This window comes from Phyllostomus hastatus, unplaced genomic scaffold (assembly GCF_019186645.2).
Source record: "Phyllostomus hastatus isolate PE091 unplaced genomic scaffold, TTU_PhHast_1.1 phas_contig_1, whole genome shotgun sequence".
Taxonomy (NCBI): Eukaryota; Metazoa; Chordata; class Mammalia; order Chiroptera; family Phyllostomidae; genus Phyllostomus; species Phyllostomus hastatus.
Window position 1 is genome coordinate 44,142,038 of NW_025333498.1, and position 26,521 is coordinate 44,168,558.

A 26,521-nucleotide genomic window follows, 5' to 3' on the forward strand; every position below is an offset into this window, starting at 1 on the left:
CTTACTGTAGCCAAAAATTAAAAACAAAACAAAACCCTAAAACAAATTTCGGAGGCAGTTTAAATTAAAAATACAAAGGCCTGAGATATATTTTTAATTTATTCATAATTAGTTTACAGATTGGACCGCACCAAGACTCCAAAATCAGCAAACCACTTGGGGATGAAGGGTATTGCAATTATCAGGAGCAAGCCAAATGCTACCTTTTGTTCTTACTAAAACCTTCTTTAAAAAACATCTCCTAGCAAATGATTTTCTATTTCCTATTCAAAGAGGATTACATAGCATACACGACTAGTGGCTCGAAAGCAAAGAACTTTCCATCGTTTTATTACCTGCCAAATACAAATTAGTTCATTGTGGTTAACTCCTGCCAGGCTACCCTTTCCCTGCCTCCCATCAGGCGGATGGGGTATGGCAGGTTGGTTCCTGCCTGCAGTCCTTCCTAATCAGGAGGCTGTCAGATATACCGCCTGCCCACTATCTCTCCTACATCCTGTGGCAGCTCTGCTGTTTGGGCAGCAAGGTTTGGGGCTTGAACTGTCCCACTAACTAACTCAAAATTGCTCCGGCTTACTATCACTGTCGAATCTCTGTGGGCATGTGTGAGGGCCTCCCCCAGGTACAATAGACCCCCTACAAATTTCACTTTGTAATAACTATAGGATACAGAAATTGTATTAGCTCCATTAGATGGAGTCATAGATATATTCAGAAAGGTTAGCTGGATATAGTGAATGTCACAGCTAGACTAAGATAAAAAATCACTTTGTTAACTTAGAGTGTTTCCTCATTGGTAGTACCCTAAATTAAGGTGCCATTTATAAACAGTTTATTATTATTTATTAATGTGTGAGGCACTTTACAGCATGCTAGATAACAACTTAAATTCATGTATTAAAGATGCACATACATGGTTTAATACGATTTACGTCTTATAATATTCTTTAAAACAGCTTCCCATAGTCTCATCCTTTAAGCATTTATTACTAATGCATTTTATAACACACTTTATAATACATTATTTGAGCAAGTAGCTGCATTTAGTGATCATTTCATAAATAAGAATAAAGCATTTATAAAATGGCACCTTAATTTAAAATGTTACCTTCGTATTACTAGATAGCTGCTCACCATTCATCTTATTTTGTGATTATTCTCCAAATGCACCACTTAATAAAACAGACACCAAGTTCTATTTTCACTTCATCTGATTAAAAGTTTATTGAGTCATTTCTTCCATCTGCTTTCAAATGGTGGTGGGTTGGAGGCTTTAGTGTGATTTTTGCTGAACCCAAACTTGTAATTCAACAATATTTTTAAGATGATAATAGTAGAAACAGAGAAATACTCACCATATTAGACACAGCCTGTTGCTTTGATTCTTTGTAAAATTCAATTTTTCGACTTGAAAGAACAATCCAGGAAGTAGACCAGTTTTTCCTTGGGGGGAATAAAAAGGAAAAAAATAACATGATCACTTAAGAAATTATTCATATATATAGTATGAGCAACATTTGGACTGAATAGAGACTATATTTTTAACTAGAATTCCTAAAAGTGTTTTCTTTGTTAAAGTCTATAGGTGGTATGGAATTTGGGTAATAATAAAGACATCCTGTAATTTTTAAAAATCATGGCATTTATAGTAAATTTTCACAGTTTGTATGGCCTCCCCAAATCCTTTTCAGCTGCTAAAAATCCAGTTGTTGTCTCCCCGTGTTCCATAGAAGACCCACTTGGTAAAAAGTGTATGTCTCTACAGCAAGCCAAAAGTAGCAAAGTAAAATTAGGAATTAGAACCTATCTTTGATTGTTACTTCTCATCATTGATTTAATGTATTTCAGAGTTTGAAAATCTAAACAGCTAATGTGTTGCTGCCTAATTCAAAATATTTTTAATGTTGAATTTCACTAGAAATCAAAGAGATGCAAATAAAAAAGTGAAATGTTTTCCCTCTTTGCCAATCACATTGGCAATAATTTGAAAGAATAATACCAAGGGTTGCTGAACTTGTGAAGAAATTTATTCTCCCATAAAGTTTTGGTGGGAGTATAAACTAGCACATCTTTTGGGGAGTGAATTTGGTAATGTGTTTTTTTTTTAAGATTTTACTTATTTACTTTTAGAGAGAGGAAGGGAGGGAGAAAGAGAGGGAGAGAAACATCAATGTATGATTGCCTTTGCATGCCCCCTGTTGGGTACTTCGCCCTCAACCCAGGCATGTGCCCTGACTGGGAATTGAACCAATGACCCTTTGGGTTGCAAGATGGCACTCAATCCACTGAACCACACCATCCAGGGTGGTAATGTTTTTTAAAAAAATCTTTACAAGTGTGTATAGGTTTTGGCTAAACAAGTCTATTTCTATGAATTTAAATTTATCCTAAAGAAATCATCTCATAAGTTGTTAAGATTTGTATGCACAAGAATGAAGTACACCATTATTTCTTAATTCTCTACCTAAAATATCAAAACAAGAAACTGATATGTAAAATGCACATAACTGATTCATATAATGGAATAATGAAGCCTATGCTATAGAAAATACTGATATGGGAAGTTTTTAATGCAGACTATAATAAAATATGTAATTTGTAACACTATGCTGTACAATTTTTCTAAGATTATCCTATGCACTTGAGACCCTTCTAATTATTAGTTCTCACTCATTGGAGGTTCAAATATTATGTCCTCCAATGTGCCTTTTATAACTTTCTCGCATAGCATTTATGATAAATTAAAAAATAATTTTTATAAGTTTCACTTCCATCACCCCCATATGTAAAGAGCCCGAAATGATAGAGAGCATTTCATATTTACAGAATTACCCCAAGTGCCCAGCACAGTGGGCACATGGGCACTGAATGTGGATTCATTGAGTCAGTGATTGAACTTAAGCATGGGGGAAAAAAGTTAGGTATAACAAGAGTTAATTCAGGTGATAAAATCACAGCTTTAAATTTTCCTTTGTATTTCTCAGTGTTTATCAAAATTAGTTTCCATTTGTTATATTACATTGCTATAATTTGCCTTGGTTTATTACTCATTTCAAAATAGTTGAACTCATTTTATAAAAGTGGTTTTAAAAAATAAGTTTACCAAAAAACTTTATTCAGGTCAATAGAAAACTGCACAAAATAGGTTTAAAATGACCAGTTAAGACATTTGTGTGATTTATTTCCACTTGCCTCTTAGGATCTAGGAGCTTGATTGAAAAGACAGTTTTGATTCAACAGAGTTAATATTTACAAGATTAGGCTGCTCTGGCATGCCTGAAACTTTCTTAGTGATAGACCATCATGTTAAAAAAATTAACATGGCAAACAGCAAACAAAACACAATGTGTATTTTACAACCTGCAACTATGAGCACTATATTCTTGAATCCATTTTCCTTCAAATGAAGAGTCACTTTTTCAATCAAATGATGAAAAAGGTGGGAGAAATAAAAGAAAAAAAACCCTCATGCCCATTTCTCCTTTTATGTATCATCAGCAGCAAGTGAATTAGAGCAGCCATAGCCTTCTCATTATGCAGGCCATGTTCAAGGCCCCACAATATTGGGGTGACTGTAATATTAGGATGGCCCTGCCAGAGAACAGAGAAAGACTGGTGGTCTAGAGTGGGCATCTTTTATATCCATGCCTTATTTTGATTGCATGAGGCATGGAGTATGGTATACCTTCAGACACAATGAAACCCATATTTAGCTGCTTTTTATGTTTCCAACTATATTTTTCATCTCCTGGCAGAGAGATTCTATACCTTATTTGCTTCCTGCCTATAGCAAGCCCTAGATAAATAGTTCTGATTTGAATCTGTTTCAGATGTTGATCGTTTATAGGACTTGTTGGCATTATCCTTCCCTTCCTTAAACTTGGAACTGGAACTGGTTAGGACTAAAGTTGCATGAAATTCAATTATCTCATGGTTCTGTACTACAACTTTGAACTGCTGTGAAATGTCCCCTGTGAGGGGAATGTGATGAACAAGCCAAAGAGGGTAAGCAATGCAGCCTTGAAACCTTAGTTAGTAATAGGAATTGTCCTGACACTTTGCATACAGTACTATTTTGTTTTTAATTTAGAAACTTCAAGTGTTGTCTTTATGGTATCAGAATAAGAGAAAAGACTTTTCCAATTGGCTTAAAATAATTTTGTTTCACAAGAAAGAAAAAATGCTGTTGTCAACCTTTTAGATGCCTCAATTTCATTTTTTATCATTGCTTTAAAATGATTATTAGCATAAATTATTTTGAGTACTTAGCATAAGTTTGATTGTCTAGTGGAGGTTTAGCTTCATGAAAAAGATGCTGAAGGTACTAATGTGGAAAATGAAGTTCATAGAGTTAGGTGACTTAGGGCCACACACTTTGATTTAAAGTCAAACCTAGTTTCTCCCACTCTGAAGCCTGCACAGTCATCTGTTCACTAATTTATGCTCCTTTTTTTTTCCTTTTAAGGATTAAAAAAAGCAGCACAATCATGGATTGTCAATGAGGATTGACAATCAAGGAGACTGTCAATGTCAGATTTCATCATAGTTTTAATCAAAATCCTGAAATTATAAGTTAGTGTGCACAGCTTATAATGAGGGGTAAGCCAGGAGGCTCTCCTATGAACTACTTTACCTGATGCTAATTCGAAGATTTGGGCAAAGGCCCGGCACTCTTAAACTCCCCTCTTCCCTTAGAAGTTGCACTGACTTAAAGAGTCACACGGTGGGCCCTTCAACTCCTTCTAAGAAGCCAGAATCAGAGGTGCGCTGCTGACAGGACGCCTCCTCTCTCCCCTGCTGTGGGAGTATTATGTGATGAGCAGACTCACTCACCTGCACTCAGTCGGGAGCATAAAACTAGAAAGTGAGTCAAAAGCTTCTAGTCGAAGAGTGACTGACAATTCACTTAAAAGGAACAATTTTCAGTCTGTGACTTAGATGGGAACTCCTCTCTGAATGAAGTACTTTGGAGACTTGACCATCACCCTTACAGTATCTGTCCTGTCCATTCCCTGTCTGATAGGTTTGGCTCATTGTGTTGCCTGAGGTTCTCAGGGTATCAGTGGAAAAACTTTCTTAACTCCGTTACTTTTAACTCGCTGAGCCTTTGACAACATTGTCAACTCCAGAGAGAGTGTAAAAATGGCCAGTTGGCAAGGTTTTGCCCTGACATGAGCCTTTCATGATTTTGTATGTAACAAAACCCTATAGACAACTGTTTTTCAGTATGTTGGGAGATATTTTGGAAAGTAAGTAATTTCTGCAGGCTTTGAGGGCTTAGGCAGGACAGGAGACTGTGGCAGGATTGGATGAAACTTTTAAAATAGACCTATCCAGGATGAAGCGGTTTTCAGAATGGAAAGGAAGACCCTCTGCTCTCTCCTAGTTCCCCCAGAGACATTATCCCTAACCTCTTAGAGTTTTTTCACTTCTGGATACAAAATCTGACATTTAGTAAGTGCCTATTAAAATTATTGAGTAAAAAAATATATATGGGCTATCAAATTTCAGAAGGGTCACACATCTAGATTTTTCCTGCTCTGTGTTTGTTGTTATTCATTAACAAAAACTACAGAAGCATATGTTTCCTTCATTTGCTTTCTCTGTTCCTTAGCTCTCTGGTGTTTTGACATGTCATTCCTGGCATTAAAAAAAAAACAAAAAAACCCCCCAAAATTGCCTAACACTTCTGGTTTAGTATATTTTTGCTAATTTATAATTCTAGTGTCAATACCTGAGCTTTCTAAAGATCTTCCTGACTTGTTGGACATGTGCCATTAAGTTGACCTGTATGTATCAAGTGATTTAATCTGTAAGCCAATGAGAAGTACTTACTGAGCATCTACTGCATGACAGACACAGTTCCAAGGACTGAATATATAAAGGTAAATAAGAGAGATTTCAAGAACTTTACCTGTAACTCAGAGGACATAGGTAGTAAACATGGAAACAAATCCTCCCAATAAGACTGAGAGGTGGGAAAGACCCTCATTTTACAGATGAAAAAAACTGAAGCTCAGTGAGGCTGCAGCCTGCCCTAGGTCATAGAAGTGATAAATATGAAATTCAGGCCACATGTCCTTGACCTTCAAGGTCATGCACATTCTATTGTATCAACTGTCTGTAAAGCAGGTAGCATGCAACTCTCCCTCAGTCAGATGTATGCAGAGCCTCATGAAGTGCTCTGAGAAAGGAAGATACAGAATTGTTGTCAATTCTTGAATGTCTTTCTTTTTGGAGGAAAGTCACTTTGTGGCATGACCTGGCTGTCCTACAATTCTGAATTGCAAGTCCTTTCATTCCTACCTTCCTTATCACAGCCGACAGGTAAACTTACATCCTGGTGGGAGCCAATTAATGCCTCATCTTAAATCTTAGGGCAATCTTTTCTATTTTTCCACACAGAAAGAAAAAAAAAACCAAACTGTTCAATAGACTTAAGGATTAAGTAAGGCATGTAACTCAAGAAATATCCCACTTCAGTAAATCAGAGGTCTCATGGATAGAAGAGCTAGTCTCCCACAAATGTAGGGGGTTAACACTCAGGTGAGGTATTGATAGAGAGATTCTGTACGGGAAACAAATACAAGAATTGCAGGCATTTATTTTAATTTTTTTTGGATAAAAAACAAATCACATCTATGGGGGACAAGGTGCTTACTACAATTAGGAAGATGAACAAAATTTAAATAAGGACAATGCTTTACAATTTATGCAATTGGCGAGACACTTTGCAGAACTTTCCTAAAATGAATTGTGAGTTGTGAAGGTGTAACACCCTCCCAAAAAGAAGAAAAACCTAAAAACAAGGACAAACAACAAAACAACAAAACATGAAACAAAAACCACCAAAAAAAATCAAAACAAAAACAACAAAACCCCCCACAGGCATCAGTTTGGCTTAAAACTCTTTGCATTCTACAGAATGGACACCGGATGGCAGCACATAATAACAGCAAGGTTGTAGTAACTGCGTATCTGAAGAACACTCGATGGAAAATGGGCCTTAAAATATTCATTATGTTTATAAGAATCTGTTAGCTTGAGCTCCAGGTTTAACACAGTCATTTGGTCTAATGCCAAGCTTTATATCCTACACTCGCCTCTCTTATGCTTCCTTTAGGTAATGATAGGATGGCTGACCAAAATGTCAGAAGCAAATATATTTGAGATTTCCTGTAAATTTCTCATTCTCTTTGGGCTCTCTGCCTTTGTTACCTGACTGGGTCACACTGGATTTGACATGATTCTGCAGCAGTGGTAGGAATGAAAGTGACTTACTTTAGTGTCTGTGGCTGATTTACTACAAAATCACTCAGATATTGTTAAATGTTCTGAGTTATTCTTAAATTGGTAGGCTAGGCATTTATTTCTTCACTTTCATATTCCAAGCTGCTTGTAACTTGTCACTTCTAAAAGGAGGGTCAGACAGTGAGGTATAAACACACATATCTCTGTCAATATTGCAAGAAAGGGAAAAGCTTTACATATTCAAAGAGTTATCAGATGTTGAAATTATAACAGAGCAGATGATGAAAATTATAAAACTAAATCAACCTTTAACAAATTAACTTCCATATTATGTAGTCTCTAAACCTTCCTTCCAGTCCTCGCTACTGAACACAAAAATAAAGACAGATTCAGCCTGGAATAATTTATTGAGATCCTGAGCAGAAAGTGCTAAAGAAAAAATAAAGTCACATTAGAAGAGTACTTTCATATCACATTCTAAAAGAAGTCTATTCTGAGTAACAATGATTTAAAAAAACAGACATAAAAAGAAACAAAGAAGTCTAATAGCTTATGGGCCTTAGGATGAGAATGGGCACTCAGTTGACATAAGCCTGCCCACCTTCACTCCCTTTCCTCTCCTCCCCCTTCTCTGTCGGTCCCCGCTGCCCCAAGTACTTCTCATGCCTGTCTGAAAAACAGAGGGAGGAGCTGCATGTGATAAGATGTGCAGAACCACAAATGAGGCAACAAAGGAAAGGGCAGGCATGACGTGAGAGGTGCAGAGGCAGAGATAAGGATATTGAGATAGTGTATGTCTGTGAAGTGTCTTTTGTAAATTATTTTAAATTATTTTTGTTGTTATTTTCATATAGTTGTCTCCATTTTCCTGCCACCAGTTTCCCCTGCCCCACCCATGCCCACCTCCCACCCTCAATCCTACATACCTTTGGCTTTATTCATGTGTCCTTTATTCATGTTCCTTGATGACCCTTCCCCTTCTTTCTCCTGTTAACCCCCACCCCCTCCCCTCTGCTTACTGTCAGTTTGTTTTTTTAAAACAATGGGCAAAGGAACTGAACAGACACTTCTTCAAGGAAGACATACAGAGGGCCCAGAGACATGTGAAAGGATGCCTTTGTAAATTAAACTATTGAAAATAACTTTCACTAGGGTCTCATGGAGTCCCAGAGAGGATGAGGTTATTTCACGTTTGGGGTCAGGAATTCCCCAAATGAAAGAATCCTTAAATTTTATCAGGAAAAGTTAAAGCATATTTTCAATGCATACAATTAAAAATTAAAGTTGAATGGTGAATGTATCTGGCTTTCAATCCTGTTAGTGATCACTGGGGAAATAGGTAGAACTTCATTTCAAAGTAAGGCTACATTAATGGTACCTTATGAATGTGAAATATTGCCAATGAGGACTCCTTCCCTTTACCCACTCTTGTTCATAGCCAGAGACAAGTCAAACTTTTCTTAGAGGGAAAGAAAAACTGTATGAAAGAGGAAAGCTAAAAACAAAGAAAAATGAGGAGGGAGAGAAATGAAAGTAAGGATACAATACATGATGTGGGGACCAATTGTTATGGATTTACGGTAAAACTTTTATAAATATTCATAAAATAATGTTTGTTAAGTGGCAATTGAAGTCCTCGGTACTGTTGTTGGTATAAAATAAAAGGACAATTTCTGCTTGCTGGTTTCAAAAGGCTTCTGGCAAGAGAAAAAAAAACAATCTACACCTACTTTAGAGGACAGGGCTAAAATCTTACACTAACTACTTGTACAAGATTTGGGAGGAAGGAGAGGTTAATATAAGTGGCCAAATTTCTCTATTTATAAAATTAAAAATAATAATACAGCCTATCTTAGACTATTATTTCAATATTGCTGAGAAAAAATTTAGCCAAGTGCTTGACAGAGTAAATATTTATTAATATCACTTCTTAGCTCATTAAAATGTATAAAAATATTTTAAGGTATCTTGATAAATGGGGAAAAGTTATCAAAAGAAATTTCACATAGGAGAAGTGAATTATAGCAATTCTGGTATACTATTTAATAGTTACTAAATTATCAATGGGATAAAAATTACACAACTTTTTAAGGTTACGATTAAACTGACCATTTTGTTGCCAGTGACAACAACATACAGAGATTCCTTGGGCAAGAAATGCAATCATACATGATAGTCATTAAAAGAAATGATCATGTGATTTAACCAAGTAATGCAGGCTTAGAGTTTACCTAAAGAAAATATTAAAAAATAATTGACAAGTAATAGGAAGTTTACTGCAATTATAACTTTTTAAAACAAACTGAAGTTAATTTAAAAATCAAATAAAAGAGGAATGTAGGAATGGTTTGGCATATTACAGTCCCATTAACATGGTAGAATATCATGTTATTAAACATAGTGACTATCTACAATTTTCCCTTTGTGAAGTGTTTATAATACAAACAAAAGCAACCCCCCAAAATAGAGAGTAAGATTATGCAATGATCAGGATAAAATTTAAAGATCTCTTGTCATTGAGGACTTTATCAGGAAAAAAAATAGACAATAAGAGACTTAGAGGAGATATTTGCAAAATCTAAAGTTGACAAGGTATTACTAAGTAAAACATATTAGGGTTGTCTCAAAGGAAAAAAAAATAAGTCAGCTTGGCTGAGTAGCTCAGCTGCTTAAGAGAATCAGCCCAATACACCAAGGTTTTAGGTCTGATCCCTAGTCAGGGCACATAGAAGATCGACCAATTAATATAATAAGTAGAATGACAAATCTCTCTCTCTCTCTCTTTCCCTCTCTTCCCCCCCTTCTTTCTTTCCTCTCTCTCTTCCCCTCTCTCCCCACCTTCTTTCTTTCCTCTCTCTCTCTCTAAAATTAATAAATAGACTTCTGGTCAAAATGGTGGCCTAGGCAGACATGGCTTACCTTTTTTCCACAACCACATCAAAATTACAACTGAAATATAGAAATAACCATCACTCAGGAGCATCAGAAATTGAGCTGAATGGAAGTCTGACAGCTAACAAATTAAAGAAACCACATCCATCCAGAGTAGTAGGAGGGGTGCAGACATGGAATAGGCTGGTCCCATACCCATGTGGATAAAAATTTGGGAGGGATATCTTGGGAGCAAGGAATTACAGACCCACACCAGGTCCCCCAGCCCAGGGTTCCAGGGTTGCAAGGAAGGTAAATCCCCACGACTTCTGGCTGCAAAAACCAGTGGGGATTGAGTTGATTGAAGAAATTGCTAGAGCTCTGAGCAGTTCCCCTTAAAGAACACACACAGACTCACCTACTGAGACTCATTCCTTCTGAGCTCCAGCACCAGGATACAGCTTGAAAGGCACCCATGGTATATAGGAAGAAACTGAAGTGTCTGACATCAAGGTGAGCAGAGACCATTGGTCCTTTTCTAAACCCTCCCCCCACAGAGCTGGTAAACTGGTGTCATATTTGAGACTCCATCAACCTGGCTAACACTGTTTGACCTGCCTTGGAGATCTGAGACTCCATCCCACCCAATTTATGGGCCCATCCAAGCTGCTTTTCCATAAGAATGGCTGGCCTTAGCTCCTAAATCCTATCAAACAAGCAACAACTGTTCAGTGGGCCCTAGTGGCAGCCTGATTAGATTCACAGTTTGGCTTCAGCTGGGAATCTCCAAGCCCAGCACAAATAGCAGCCATCTCAGATTGCTTTACAGCTCAGGCAGGGCGCCCCAGGCAAAACAAAGGTGGGGGCTGACCTTGGCCTCCACATACTGGAAACACCAGGGCCAGTGTACCCAGTGGACAGCTCTAGACCACTTTGGAGCAACACCATCCTGCCACTGCACAGCTGATACTCCACAGAGGCTGGAGGTTGGTGGTTAGTGGTCACAGCCAATCCTTTCAGCTGACTGGCCTGGGTAAATCCTTCCCATTGATCTGCCAACAGCAACCAAGGCTCAGCTGAAAGAGGAGGGTGTTCTCAGTCCACACAAAGGGTGCACCTCAAGTACCCAGCTTGGGTGATAGGGAATACTGTGCCACTGGACCCTGTAGGATAGCTACTACATTAGAGCACACTACCAAGACACGAAGTCAAGGCAGCTCTACCTAATACATTGAAACAAACACAGGCAGGCTGCCAAAATGAGGAGACCAAGAAACATGATCCAAACGAAAAAACAGATCAAAACTTCAGAAAAAGAGCTAAACGAAACAGAGATACACAATCTATCAGATGCCGAGTTTAAAACACTAATTATAAAGATGCTCGAGGAACTTAGTGAGGATCTCAGCAGCATAAAATAGATCCTGTCAGAAATGAAGGATGAACTAATTGAAATAAAGAACAATTTACAGGGAAACAACATTAGAGTGGATTAAGCTGAGATTCAGATCAATGATTTGGAACATAAGGAAGCAAAAAACAACCAATCAGAACAAGAAGAAAAAAAATCCAAAAAAATGAGGATACTATAAGCGCCTTCTGGGACATCTTCAAGAGGTTCAACATTTGCAATATAGGGGTGCCATAAGGAGAAGAGAAAGTGCCAGAATTTGGAAATCAATCTGAAAAAATAGTGAAAACAAACTTCTCTAATTTGGTGAAGGACAAAGACATGCAAGTCCAGGAAACGCAGTCTCAATTATGATGAATGCAAAGAGGCCCACTCCCGGACACATCATAATTAAAATGCCAAAGGTTAAAGATAAAGAGAGAATCTTAAAAGCAGCAAGAGAAAAGAAGTTAGTTACCAGATGGTGGCCAGATGGGAGGTGAGTTGGGGAGAATATGTGAATAGGTGAAGGGATTAAGAAGTACAAATAGGTAGTTATAGAACAGCCATGTGGATGTAAAGTACAGTACAGGAAATGGTGTAGCCAAAGAACTTATACACATGGCCCACGGACATGAACAAAGGTGGGAGGATTTCTCTAGGGGGTAAGGGGTTATCATTATAATCACTATTTTTACTATAATTATAGCTTTCCAATAAAGTACTACATTCTATATAGTTGCATGGAATACATGAATAAAGTGTTCTTATCCTCCTAGGACTTGGGTGGAGATGGGCAAAGGGGAGAAAATCAGAACAACTGTAATAGCATAATCAATAAAATATAATTAAAATTTTAATAAATAAAAATTGTTTTAAAAGTCAGAAACTCAGTAGAAAATAGTCAAAGTGCAATGCTGAGGCAATTCTCAGAATTAAGAAATTGACTGATTCAAAAGAGATGAAGTGATGCTCCACTGAAATACCAATCAGAAGAATAACAACAAAAGCAACACTGAAGCAATGCTCTAAGGCCATCAACTTCAAAACTGAGAGTTACATGAAGCTGTGTGCTGATGAGATTGTGGTGAGATGGAGCCCTTCTGCATGCAGAAGGGATGTGAACCTGTGCAGTTAACCAGGAAAAAGCCTGACAGCAGCACTCAATGGATATAAATCCATATGTGTGTACCTTACTACCAAGCACTTCTTAACTCCTGGGGATATGCCCCAGAGAGAATTCCTAACAAGTCAGGAAGAAGCCATATATATGTGCTTTATTGCAATGTTATTTGTGATCAAAGGGGTTAGGTACAATTTAGGTGCTGACTTCTGGGAGCCTGGGTAAGTAAAACTTGGTGTATGTACACAATGGCAAAATTGGCGGCAGTTGGAAGAAATGAACTCATTTTAAATATATAAGTGTAGATAGATGTCCAAACACTAGCATTAAATGAAAGTAGTAAGAAACAGAATGAGGTTTATAGGACAAATAGGCTTGTGCAATTTAGAACACATTCCCATGCACTCAATGGCACACTGTTTTCTGGAATGCCACACATGCAGCCAAACAAATACATGGAGAGTGAATATGATGAACACACAATGCACGAAGGATTGAAGTGAGGGTTGGAGACTAGAGTGAAATAAAACCAGCTAGGGGTCCTGCCCAGAGGATGTGAAGACAACGCCACACACTGAAGAGTATAATTAACTCTCTGTTCACCTGAGGTTTTTTTAAAAAAAGGAAAACTAAAATTTATATAACTTTGAAAATGGCTAAATGAAAAATGAAAAAGGCTAAAAGAATTCTTAATGGCATACAAACTGATTGAAATATCAATAAGAGTACAGACTAATGTTTATATGAATTTAAATTAAAACACAGACATGGTATGCAAACTGATTAAAGGAACAACAAATAAACACAAAGTGGTATACAAACTGATTGAAACTGCCTAAAAATAATTTCATGTGAGTCAGTTAGGGGAAAGGTTCTGTTTTGCTCTTTTGCTTTTTCCTGAAACCACCTTGTAGGAAGAAAAATTCACAAAGCTGGTATATGGGTCGTTTATAAGAAGCACTTTACAAAAACACTGTGATGGGGCATCACCTTGTTTTTTTGCAACTCCTTTTAGAGTCCCCTCCTTTTCCTTGTATGAGGCTGCAGGGTAAGTCTACTACACCCCAGTGAAGGGATCATTTAAACAAGCCCTTTGGTCCTTTTCTGTCCCTCTTTGGAAATTTTGAGCACATAGTTGGTAAGGTTGGAGGGGGTCTGACATACACCTTAGGAAGAGTCATTGCTGCACCTCTTCACGACTTCCATGAGCTGATATACTTGGAAGTGAGGTCTAAGGGCAAGGAGGGCACTATTCTGGGCTAGTGAAGGTTGAAGATTCTCTCCTACTGCCCTGTCAGAAACCAGTTCACTCCCTAAGTCAGGTTCTCCATGGAGCAAGCCCTAGCCCAGTCTCTTAAAGCAGCCTTGCATTTGATCTTGTCTCCTGTGCATCTCTCTCCTGCACCCTTCAAAAGAGGGTGTATGTAGAGTTACTGAAGAGGAACAGTCTAGGAAAGGATTCAAGGCCCTGTTCTTTGCTATCAGAATATAACAATATAGGCAGAAAATGAACTCGTTCTTTAGAACTGAAATAGCTATTTTAAGTAATGAAATTATGGATGAATGTTGTCTCAAATTTTGCTTTTTAAAGCTAGCAAACAAAAAGCATCCTTTCTTTGATGTTGGCCAGAATGCCATTCTACTAATGAATTGTGCAATACAATTGACATGTGTCTTGTTGTGTAGCTAATTAGCACATTTTATCCTTCATGGTTCTAACTTTAAATAACAGAGTCAGGAATAAATGCTTTGTCCCCCATCTACATACCTTTTAGCTGCATATCACCTAGCACAACACAAGTCTGAATTGCATGTACACGAGGATTTATTTTCCATAAATACTGTTGGCCCTTCCTGTCTGCTGGTTTTGCCTTAGCAGATTCAACCAAGTGAATGGAAGGCACTCTTTTTGCATTCCCAGCCTCATGTTCCCTACTGCACATTCCCAACTGCTGAGCAAAAACACTGTTTTCAGCCCCAGGTTGGTTGAGTTTGCCCATGTGAAGGGCCACATTTAGAGACAAAGTTATAGGTGGGTTTTTAACTACGTTGGGAATGGCAGCCCTAACCCCTGCAGTGTCCAAAGGTCAACTGTAATAGAACCTGTATAAAAAATAGGAAAAATTCTAAAATAGAAATGATTATTTCTAAATATTCCATACATACACAATATTCTAGCATCTCTCTCTCTCCTATCAATCCTTTTTTTTTTCTTCAGGGTTTTTGCTGTTGTTGACCGAGGAATGCTTATTAACTTTTCTAATTTCTCTCACATGCTGTGTGTTCATCTCACCACCAAATGTGGCAACTTTCAACTTTTTATCTGACAGATGATTTTATTTTTCCTTTTGTTTTTCTCAAATAATTTTTATTTGGGTGACAAATGCATGTCAAATCCTCAATTAAAAAAAATCCTTAACTGAAGCATACTTATCAATTTGAGAGAGAGAGAGAGAGAGAGAGAGGAAAGAGTCATTTGTGTGAGAGAGAAACATTGATCAGTTGCCTCTCATACCCCACAGGGCAGGGATCAAATCTGCCACCTAGGTATGTACCCTGAGCAGGATCAAACCCACAATGTTTTGGTGTATAGGATGATGCTCCAACCAACTGAGCCACTTGGCCAGTGCTAATCCTCACTTTTTAAAAAATATGCTTCCAATGTATTATAGGGGAATTTTATATATTGCAAAATGAGTCCATTCATCCCCTAATCTGTTAATCTCAGAAATCAAGGCCCATTATCTTATTTCTTCAGATTTTTATCAGAGTTCATGTCCTAGAAGAACAAGAACACTTTATTCGTGTATTCCATGCAACTATATAGAATGTAATACTTTATTGGAAGACTATAATTATAGTAAAAATAATGTTTAATGATAACAGAGTATATTCTAGTCTTGTACCAGTCTTCCACATTTCTTCCTGAACAACAGTGGTGACACAAGTTGAGGAGATGGGAAACTAGCACAGTTACATAAAAGTGAATTAAAGAGCTTTTATTACCTTAGTTTCTTTCCTCCATCTGCAATTTTAGCTTTTTGAAGATAACCTTCTTTCTCAACCATCTGCAAAAAGAATGCATATGTTAAAACTGTGACAAACTCCCATGCATTATTAGTTTAAATGAACCTATGCTTCCCAACAGTCATTGCAGTGATAGAAGTTTCCAGTCATAGAACTTCATTAATAATGCATATATAGCTTATGGGAAGTGCCTGCAAGATGATACTCATTACAAGCCCTTAAATATCCAAAAGAAAGATTACAAAGAGTAATGTGAACAATTTGTTACATAGTGATACACCTTTACTCGCTTTTCTTCTGGGCATTGAAGTAACTTGCTTACAAAATTGATTAACAACAATAAAACAAAGAAAAATTTCATGCCTTTCTTAATTTTATCAATGATTCTTGGAAAAGTTCTTTTTTTCTCTCTTCATCTCACTTTCTCATGTACCTGCTGAGGCCAGGGATCGACAAAACTTCGGTGGAACCAGGTAACTGAGCCACTTGAACCACAGCAGTACATTCACGACAGCGACGTTGCGGGCACTTCGTTCAATGCCTAAGATACACTGTGTAACACCATCCCATTACCTTCTTTGATGATTTGGGTTTGCTTCCTGTCCTATTTGTATTCATTGGCTTTTATTACAAATACATCTAAAAGTTTTTTAATCTATTTTTAAAGGTTTTGTTTATTTGTTTTTAGACTGAGGGGAGGAGAGGGAGAAAGAGAGGGAGGAAAAGCATCATGTGTGGTTGCCTCTCACGTGCCCCCCACTGGGGACCTGGCCTGAAAACCAGACATGTGCCCCAACTGGGAATTGAACTGGCACTCAATCCACTGAGTCACACAAGCTGGGGCCATCTACAAGTTTTTTTAAAGGAGATTCAATAATTTTTATAATCCTAGTTTTGTAGAGTTCTAGTGTAAATAAATGTACAAACAGTGCAAATTGTGATGTGTTGACTTCCAGAAAGGTCTATAATAAGGATATATAAAAGAATTTAGAATTCTATTTCTACCTTCCCCTTCTCACACCTTCCACACCAAGACCTTATCTGGTGCTCTCCCTCTTCACCTTCTCCCCCATGCTATATGCCAAAAACTTTAAGAAGTCACCTGCCTAATAACAAAGGACCACACTCCCTCGGTGCTACCCTTTAAGCTTTTCCGTGACTATAATGTTCCACCTCCACCATGTCCCCATCTCAAAAACTCCTAAATGTATTAAATCTACTTTAAATGCAATTTGTCTGTTAGAGAGTTTTTCCATGATTCCTCTGTGATCTCTTTTGGGACCTCTGTCCCAAATCTCCATTTTCATTCTGCCATTGTCACTATAATAACATTTATTGGATCATTTGTAATGGTCCACTTACTTGGTTCAGGCTGCACCTGTGCTGTGACTTTACCTTTCACACCTGGATTCCCAGAACCTAGAGTACTTGATGACATCAATAGCCACAATAATAAATACTTTTTGAATAAATGAGTGGATGGCTAAATAACTATTTAAATGCATATTTAAATCTTTGTGGGAAACTGGGAAAGCCAAAAAATCAATCTGTAGTGTGACAGGTGAAAGGAAGAGATATTTAGCAGTAAATGAGTTGTCCAAAATGACTAAAATTTCACTGGTTAAATAATTGGCTATTTACAGACTTGCTCTGACATCTTTTCTGAGGTGTTCATTATTATGTTCCTAATGTGAAGCACAGTTTTAGCCTTCAAAATGTATTTGAGGGCTCTGGATCCTGTGCGGGAGTGGACACACACAGCTGACGTTGTCTCCTTGGTGGGACTCTTTCTAAGACCTGGTGCGCCCTCTGTCTCCCGTGCACAATGACAACTCTTAAGGAAAAACCGATGGTGCCAGTTGCAGAAGAAACAGTGGTCCAAACAATAAGATCATCGTTGTGGGTGTTGGACAAGTTGGTATGGCATGTGCCATCAGCAAGCATTCTGGCAAAGTCTCTGACTGATGAGGTTGCTTGTGTGGATGTACTGGAAGATGAACTCAAAGGAGAAATGATGGACCTGCAGCATGGGAGCTTGTTTCTTCAGACCCTAAAAATTGGGGCAGATAAAGACTACTCCGTGGCCGCCAATTCTAAGCAGGAGTTCACCAGCAAGAGGGAGAGAGTCATCTCAACCTGGTGCAGAAGAATGTCAATGTGTTGAAATTCATTATTCTTCAGATCACCAAGTACAGCTCTGACTGTATCATAATTGTGGTTTCTAACTTAGTGGATGTTCTCACCTATGTTACCTGGAAACTAAGTGGATTTCAGAAGCACCGTGTGATTGGAAGCGGACATAATCTGGATTCTGCCAAATTTTGCTACCTTATGGCTGAAAAACTTGGCATTCATCCAAGCTGCTGCCATGGTGGATTTTGGGAGAACATGGCAACTCAAGTGGTAAAAATAATAAAAATAAAATAAAAATAGATAATAAAATATATATTTTGAGGAACACATTTTTGAATGAATAATAATTAAAATAATAATGATCATTTATGATAGTTACAGCAAAATATTTTTTACATATTTATATTTCCAGAAAATTCCTTTTACTTCAGTATGCTCTCCACAAGTGTAAAGAATCTAAAAAAGCTCTCTTACAAAATTTTTAGAATCATGATGTCCATTGGTGTTTTTTTTTTTTAACTTGGGTACATCTACTTATTTGCTTTCCCCATCTTTTATTCTATGTATACTATTTGTTTTTCTTGGTGCCAAGGAATCTTATTTTTGCACACACTGACACCCATACAATAAGCTCAGTGTTTAACTCTGGGTAGCACTGGTTCCTGCAATTCTTTGGGAAAAAGACATTTTCAGTAGCAATTAGTAAAACAGAGGAGGTCCCTTTACTTATGAGAGTATGTTGAGGTTTGCTGTGTAACTGTGGACAGAATTTGTTTTACTTAAGCTTTCTTCTGATAGAAATAAAATAGTTACCCAAAGCCTGAATTTATCCACCAAGGAGCTACAAGACCTCTCAACCTATCAGAAAAAAAGTGATGCATGGATTCTCAACTAAGAATATAGCCTTTCTAACTCCGCCCCCCCCACCCCAAATTCACTAAAAAGCCACTGGGTCATCATTTATACCCAGAGATGTGTTATTGTCAATCATTTTTTCTAAAAATAAGAAGAAATGTGAAAGAAAAAGCCAATACTCTTTCTTTTGGATATTTAAGGGCTTATAATGAGTATCAATTTGCAGGCACTTTCCATAAGCCATATAAGCATTATTAATCAACAAAAGCAGGATTAAGTTATGCACCTTAAAATTCCCTCTCCTTGAATACATAAGCTGTGTTCCTCCAGACACTGCTGGACCTTTTCAACGTGTATGAGACTGAGGCCAGGCTCTGTATTTCTCATTTTAGGACTATAAATGTCACATCGTTGCCATCAAACAGGCTGAGCCATTTCCCATGGTCTTGAGTCAATGTGATACAAGTGCCAGGTATAACCACAAACAGACCCCACAAAAATGAAAGAAGAGAAAGTAAATAGCAAGCTAGTTATATTTTTATACCATCTTCTAAAGTCCAAGCTGTCTTCCATGTCATTAGAAGAAGCTAATAATCCTTGTACTGTGTACTCTTACCTACTATACTGCTACTACTAATGTGCCTGCTTTAACATATCTACAAGTATCTGCATGCACATTTATACATGTCCAAACACTGTGCACATATTCCCTCTTTCGGGATCAAGTGTTCATTTCTCACATTGTCTCTTTTATACCGACACAGTCATTCATTTTTCAAGCACTTTTCAAATAGAAAACTCCCTTCCCCCTAAATACAGTTCCTCTGCTCACAATGGGGCTTCAAAGACTAATAGAGAACTCTTAATTTTATTGAGTCTTATATCTTTGTTGATTCACATTCAGGATATTTGGGTTTCTCTTTTAGGAGGACAGGATACCAAAGTCCCTGACAGCCATCTCAGAGACTTAGGCTAGCTTTTGCCCTAATAAAAACCTCCAACCAGGCTTCTGATATTGAAAGCACTACATCATTTTGAGTCCCATTCTGCTAAGTAAATCTTTCATGAAGTAGATGTAATTACTTTAGTATTCCTTGTCATCATACTTTGAAATACCTCACCGTATTTCAGGCACTAAGAATCAGTTTTTCTGGGAAGCTCATAGAAATGGAAAGAAGTATTAAGGCAAGCAAAAGATTTCTATGTATTTTGTATGTAGATTTATATATAGTGCCATATTATTTATTCTAATTATTTATATCTACTTTATGTTAACACCATGGTTTGAAAGGACAATGATACAAGTATATAAATTACAGTTGAGTATGTTAGTCACCTCAGACTCAGATGATCTCGTCTCTAAGTGATTTACAAGCTTTGTACAGCTTTAGTTCTAAGCTGAGGATATTATTATGCCAAGTTCTGGGCCAACTTGAAGGCCTTTAAAATAGTGACACTCCCTAAATTATGTATACGTAAGAAATGTCAACCAGTCTTTAGATGCTGAATCTGGCTTCTTGAGCGATTTGTCCATTGTCCCTTAGAAGCCCTCTTTAATGTTAAGTGGTAGGAAAGATCAGCAATTTGTCCAAGTTGGATGCCAGCCAGTTTGCTAGCATTGAGGAAGTACTCAGCAGACACAAGTCTGCTCAGATACAGATGAAAAGAATGAATGGTAGTAGGATATCCAGATAGCACCTGTTTATCAACCTAAGTTGGAGGCAATAGACAAGGCAGGAGAGCAGAAGAAAACCTTTGATTAATGTAACACTTGTGGCAGAAAGACCAGCCTGTAATCGTAAGTACAGGCACTGCAATTTTTTATGTGAAGTTTCCACGTTGTTCTCAGATAAAAGTAGAATTGAAAACAATAGGTTTTCATCAGCACCAGTCCACCAGAAGAGTTCTGTCAAAATACATGTTAATAAAAGGAAATGAACTGAGTTGAAGACTTTCACCAGATTTTGCTGAGAAAGGATTGGCTTTTAATACCAGAACCACAAAGCCTGTATTTCTTATAATATTTGCTCAGCCATTGTTCTTTTCCCTTTGTTCTGGTTCTGTGTTCATTGGCAGCCCTGTGACTCCTAATTCACCTTCCTAGCTCCTTTGATGTAGAATGTGGGTGACTTAAATAGTCAGCATCAGTATGTTCAGTATTATGAATTTATAAATCAGAATTGTAGTTTATACATCAGACTCTCATACATCAGATTTGGTTACTGTGAAACATTCCCTGGAATCATTATCTCTGTAAGCCCTGGTAATCTTGATAAATATGATTTTTCTAGACCCACAAAACCAAGACAGGTTACAGCCCTAACCTTGAGTGAGCCTTTTAAAACAGTGCCACCCTGTGAAACTTTCTATGACTGACTTTCTGCTCCCTAATGGACTTCCCCTCATCTTTCTGTAACTACAACCTGGAGCTACTATACTTTTCAAACAGATTTAGAATTTATTTTTCTATTTAATAATGAGGCACTGACTTTATTTTTTTCTGAACTTTTAATAGATCACAGTACTTTTCAATAGTTGTGTTTGTTTTGATGATTTCTATTACAAAACTCAGAGTGAGGGCACATCTGGTTAACTCATTTTACCCCCTAAATGATGCTTCTATTTTCCTCTTAAATCTCTTTTTTATGTTACTGCCCACAGAAACATAGTTTGGTCTATTTTCTTTCCACTGGCTTTCCTTTTTTAAAATGCATTTTTATTTTTCTGTTTTTAAAATAAAAAGTTCACTTAAAGCATACAACATAATGTTTTTTTTCAAAGATTTCATTCATTTATTCTTAGAGAGGGAAGGGAGGGAGAAAGAGAGAGAGAGAAACATCAATGTGTGGTTGCTGGGGGTCATGGCCTGCAACCCAGGCATGTACCCTGACTGGGATTCGAACCTGTGACACTTTGGTTCGCAGCCCGTGCTCAATCCACTGAGCCACACCAGCCAGGGCACAACATAATGTTTTGATATACATATATGTAGTGAAATGATTACTGTGGTCAAGTTCATTAATGTATCCATTTCCTCTCATAGTTACCTTTCTTATCTTTTCTTTTTTTTATAGTGAAAGCCCCTGAGATCTACTCTCTTGGTACACACATCCAGTATATAATATGATATTGTCCACAATAGTCACCATGCTGTATATTAGGTCTCCAGAACATATTCATCCTACATAACTCCGTTGGCTTTCCTTCTCATGACATTGTCTTTAGGATGCACTGCTTTCCTTCTTGGGGTTCATTGTTTATATTTTTCCCCTCAGTCTCCCATTATTTTTATGTTGTTTCCTTTGCTATGCCAGATCTGCTGACCTTATGTGTGGACTTGCTGTGGACACAATTGATTAGGAACAGAAATGAAGACAAGGGAAGCAAATCATCTTAAAAATCCAGCTTATCTGTATATCATAAAAGTACTAATTTTAAAAAAGAATTAAATGCCTGTAGAACTACCTTACCTATAGCTCAAGAATTAAATGTGGTATTTTTAAATACACAAAATGTCATGTTTTTGCCCAGTATAAATACATAATTCACTGTGTGCCTACCTTTAAAAAGTAGTAAGCCAGAATTCAAGTTAGATGCAGTGATCACATGACAAGGAGAACAGAAGAAAAAGAAAGAAAAGTGATTCTGGGTCATGCATGCATCTTGCCTGGGAAGGACCAACTAAGCATTCTCCGAGAAGATCCTGAGAAGCTGGTCTTGATTTCAGGTCTTGGAGTTAGGCATAGTTTACTCATTGCGACTTATTTATGACCATCTGGATACATGTTGCTTGATGCTTTCACGGATGTTCTTCCTTTCTTACTTTCAGTCAGAATGAGAGAACGTGTTGGGCTTTGGGGTTCTGCTGAATGTCTTGAACCATTTCTCAAATGTTGGGTTTGGCAAAGCACATGCTATGTCTTGCCAAGTGCTTTTCCCTGTCATTTTAAACCCCCTATGTGTTTCAAAGGAAATTTTACCCACATGTCTCTGATTTATTTACCCCTAAGTCATCAAAATGTCATTTCAAAAAGCTACTATTTGATGTGTAAAAAACTCCATAGTCTTCCCCCCAAGCTTTTCATCTTGTAAGCATTGTGTTTCATTTGGTAACACCAAAAAATCCAGGTTCTGTTTGGGAAATGAGCTGATGAAGGCACCTCTTTGTGTCTCAAAAACTTTCTCCTGGAAAGTTTTTCCAGTCTTCTGGAGGCTTTTCCTGGGTCTCAACTCCCCTTCCTCCTCTTTAGTTTCTCTCTTCTGTCCCAAATTATATTTCTTTGTGTCTGAATATAACTATGTTGTTCTTTCTTTGCCCGCCATTGGAGTTTAGTAAGAATGGCTTTCCCTGTAACTGCCTGGGCAATTTATTAGTGGAATTCTTTTTTTTGTTTGTTTTTTAATTACAATCTAATTTCAGTCTAGGCAGTAAGGAAGAAAGGATTACATAATGTCAATAGCTTTTTAGTTGTTGTTATTGTGTGTACTTTTTCTCTATCTAGAGGTAAATGAATTTAAAATGTGGGTTTGAATGGGAGAAATTATTGTAGCCTGTTTCTGTGTTTTAATGTGTTCTACAAATGTCACCATCAGCTCCAGGCCCTTCATAATCTGAACATTGTCTCTGCCCACCATCTGATTCATCTCCTTATTTTAGCCAGTGTGTGTGATTCTTGTAGTTTTTCAAATGTAACAATTTGTTTTGACCTCCAGACCTTTGTGCTTGCTGTTGTTTTTGTTTACATCATTCTTTTTTCAGTTCTTTGCTTGACAAACTCTACCCATCCTGCAAATTTAAATTTAAATGTCCCTTTCAAAGAGTGCTTTTATGACTATTCAACCCAATGTTGGTTCTCCCTCTCTCAAAGAAACTTGGTTTTTTGTTGTTAAAGCATGTTTTGTAATGTGTATTTATAGAATGATTTCTTCCTTTGTTTGTTGAACACTCTTCTTTACCCATGGATTGAAAGCCCCTCAAGAAAATACATGAGTATTTACCATAACGTTGCATAGCCCAGAACTAACACATTGTCTAATACAGGAATGGCCTCGACAAATACTGAAGTTTATAAACACATGCTTGTTTGAGAAAAGGAAGTGCACATGGAACAATAAAAACCTGAGGATGGTTTCTATTAAAATTATTACATTATATAACTTATTATTAACATACTACCAGTTTAAAGATCTGGGAAAATGTTATTTCAGAAGACTTAATTTTATCTTTCCAAAGTGGAATTTTGAGAGACTGAAGTGCTTTTAGATTTTTTTTTTTTTTTGCAGTTTAAGGAAAGCATGGCCTGATCAATAGAATTATTCCCCCAGAGCGGCTGTCCTTTGTTTTCAAATAAGAAAACACCGTGTGCTCACAAAGCCTTTCATCCTCAAAACCCTCATAAGTATTAATTAATCCACAAAATGATACCCAGCTCTGAAAGGCAGAATCTGTGACTTAACGTTTATCTGCAAAAACCTGCATTACCCCCCAAGCCATGGCAACTTCCTGAGCTCTGTCCTCCAAATCCTCCTAGCTTGGGAGGCAGCAGATGATTCTCTGAAACCTGCCACAGGCTTTTCATACCTGCTGGGTTATCCACAGACATGCCTTATACCCTTTTGATAAAAAAAAATAAAGATGATAAAGTTTTAACATGTTCTAAACAGAGTTATTTTTTGTCAAGATTTTCTTATGAAATAAAAGGAAAATGCCCTGAAAATAACTAGGTCTCATGAACAGTTATAATACAGAATATACAAGATCAGGAAACAAACATATATTAGTGTATTTGATGTTTCATGTTTAAAATTGTTAACACATTATAGCACTTGTTAAGCTTCTCAGAAAAAACGTAGGTCTCTCGCATGGACATCATGGGGATTTGAATATCATGTGGCAGAAACGATGTCAGTGAACTAGGTAGTTTCCACCATGAGATTTTAGATTCTTATTAGAAATGTATTTTGACAACATTCAAAAGAAATACATTATGCTTCTGCTTAATCACATTGGTCACGATCTACTTTATTAAGGAGAACATTCGGATATAAGGCATGGCCACCAAAGGATGATAGCATCTTCTGGAGCACCCACAATGACAGATTCCACTTTTGCAAAATGAATCATTTTCCTCTGAAGGGGGTAGATCTAATGGGATACTTGTGCCAGTTATGCTTAAAGCCAAAGCCTCTCATGATTCATTGAAAATGTTCAGGAAAGTTCTGAATATGAGAGATGAGAAAAATGAAATTTATATGGCACCAAATGTTGGACATAAATAATCTCAAAAATCCACATCATAAAAATAAAAAGTAATAACACCAACTTAAAAGATTTTATTATTTTCTAAAGTTTTTTAATGTATATTATTTCATCTATGGTAGCTCATGCTGGTAGGCACTGCCAAGGAAAACTACTGCAAAAGCCTGTGCATTACTCCATAACCAACACTGAGGAATGAGGGAAGGAAGGAGAATTGCAGGGATTGAAGTAAAGAACATGTCAGATTTGTGAAAAAAAATATGTGTGTGTATAAATATAGTGTATATATATTTATATATATATATATATTTATCATTTTTATTGCTATTCAATTACAGTTGTCCCCATTTTTCTTGCATTACTCTACATTGCCCCACCTACCCCCACCTCCCACACTCAGTCCTCCCCACTGTTGTCTTTGCCCATGGGTCCTTTATACATGTTTCCTGACATCCCTTCCCCTTCTTTCCCCTATTACCCCCCATGACCCTGGTCACTGTCACTTTGTTCTTTATGTTTATGTCTCTGGTTCTACTTATATTTAGAGTAGTCATAGGTAAGAAAACTTTACATGTTCTAAAATAACTCAGTTCTTAATACAAATTGTAATAGTTAAAAAACAATCAGAATGTGCTATTTGGGGGAACTGGTGGTTATTTTGGCCTTCTCCAACATGATGGAGTGATTCACAAATGAGAGTTGTGGAGGAAAGAAACATTTCTGTCTTTAAAATCACGTTAAAGCAGCAATGCCATTCAAGTAGAGATTGATGGTAATAATTGAATATAAACTTAGTTCACTGGGCAGTTTGAGATAAACATGTACTCAGAGGGAGGATCTGGGGAAAACTCAAGTCAGCAGTCAGCAACAGGAAGTAAATTGGTTGGTAGTTCCAAAAATGTGTGCATATGTGGGAGTGTCTGTGTGAGTGCGTGAGAGAGAAAGAGGGAGAGAAAATAAGATTGAGAGAGATTACAAACTAGAGCTTAACAAATTTTCCCTTCTATTTAGTGGTGCCAATGCCACCTCTCTGACCTAAAAAAGAGTACTGGAGATGTAGGTGTGTTATTTATTAATATACCAATCCATAATATTGGATATTCAAAATGAACTTTATTTATAAAGAATTGAGGCTACAGAGTCAACACAGCCAACTATAGGCCAATAAACTAACCAATAAACTCAATGTTAAGAAGGTAAATTAAGAAAGTCATTTCTGAATATTCTACATTTTTTGTTATTAGACTATTTTTGATATGTAAATATAGTGCAAATATACTATTAGTTATTGGTTAAATTTGAATAATAACTATAATTTGAATTTTTAAAAATTGTAATTAATATTTGTAAAATGTTGCAGACACCTTAAAGCACTGTTCAAATATAATTGTACATATATTTGCATGTATGTAATTATATATAACTGCACATGTATATTTATGTTACAGACTCATGTAGCTCTGTTTTAAGTCTAACGTCTGCCATATTACATTAAGTACTTCAAAGCAAACATTTTCTTTTGCTAAATTTAAAATATACCTCTCTTCATAATGATTTATATGTACTTTATTTGTTTTATAAGCCAAATTTATGGGAAAAATGCAATTTCTTC

At 37.0% G+C, this 26,521-nt stretch overlaps 1 protein-coding gene and 1 pseudogene across 3 annotated transcripts in view; one reads left to right on the top strand and one right to left on the bottom strand.

Moving 5' to 3' along the window:
* Positions 1-26,521, bottom strand: part of ARHGAP15 (Rho GTPase activating protein 15) — a 619,068-nt gene that overhangs the window by 513,692 nt on the left and 78,855 nt on the right. For all 3 annotated transcript variants that reach the window (XM_045838525.1, XM_045838438.1, XM_045838608.1), the window contains 2 exons: positions 15,642-15,703; positions 1,356-1,443 (listed from right to left, as the gene is read on the bottom strand). In XM_045838525.1, the coding sequence (XP_045694481.1) occupies positions 1,356-1,443; positions 15,642-15,703 (150 nt within the window). The remainder of the gene's footprint in view (positions 1-1,355; positions 1,444-15,641; positions 15,704-26,521) is intronic.
* On the top strand, positions 17,488-19,626 carry LOC123813547 (annotated as a pseudogene).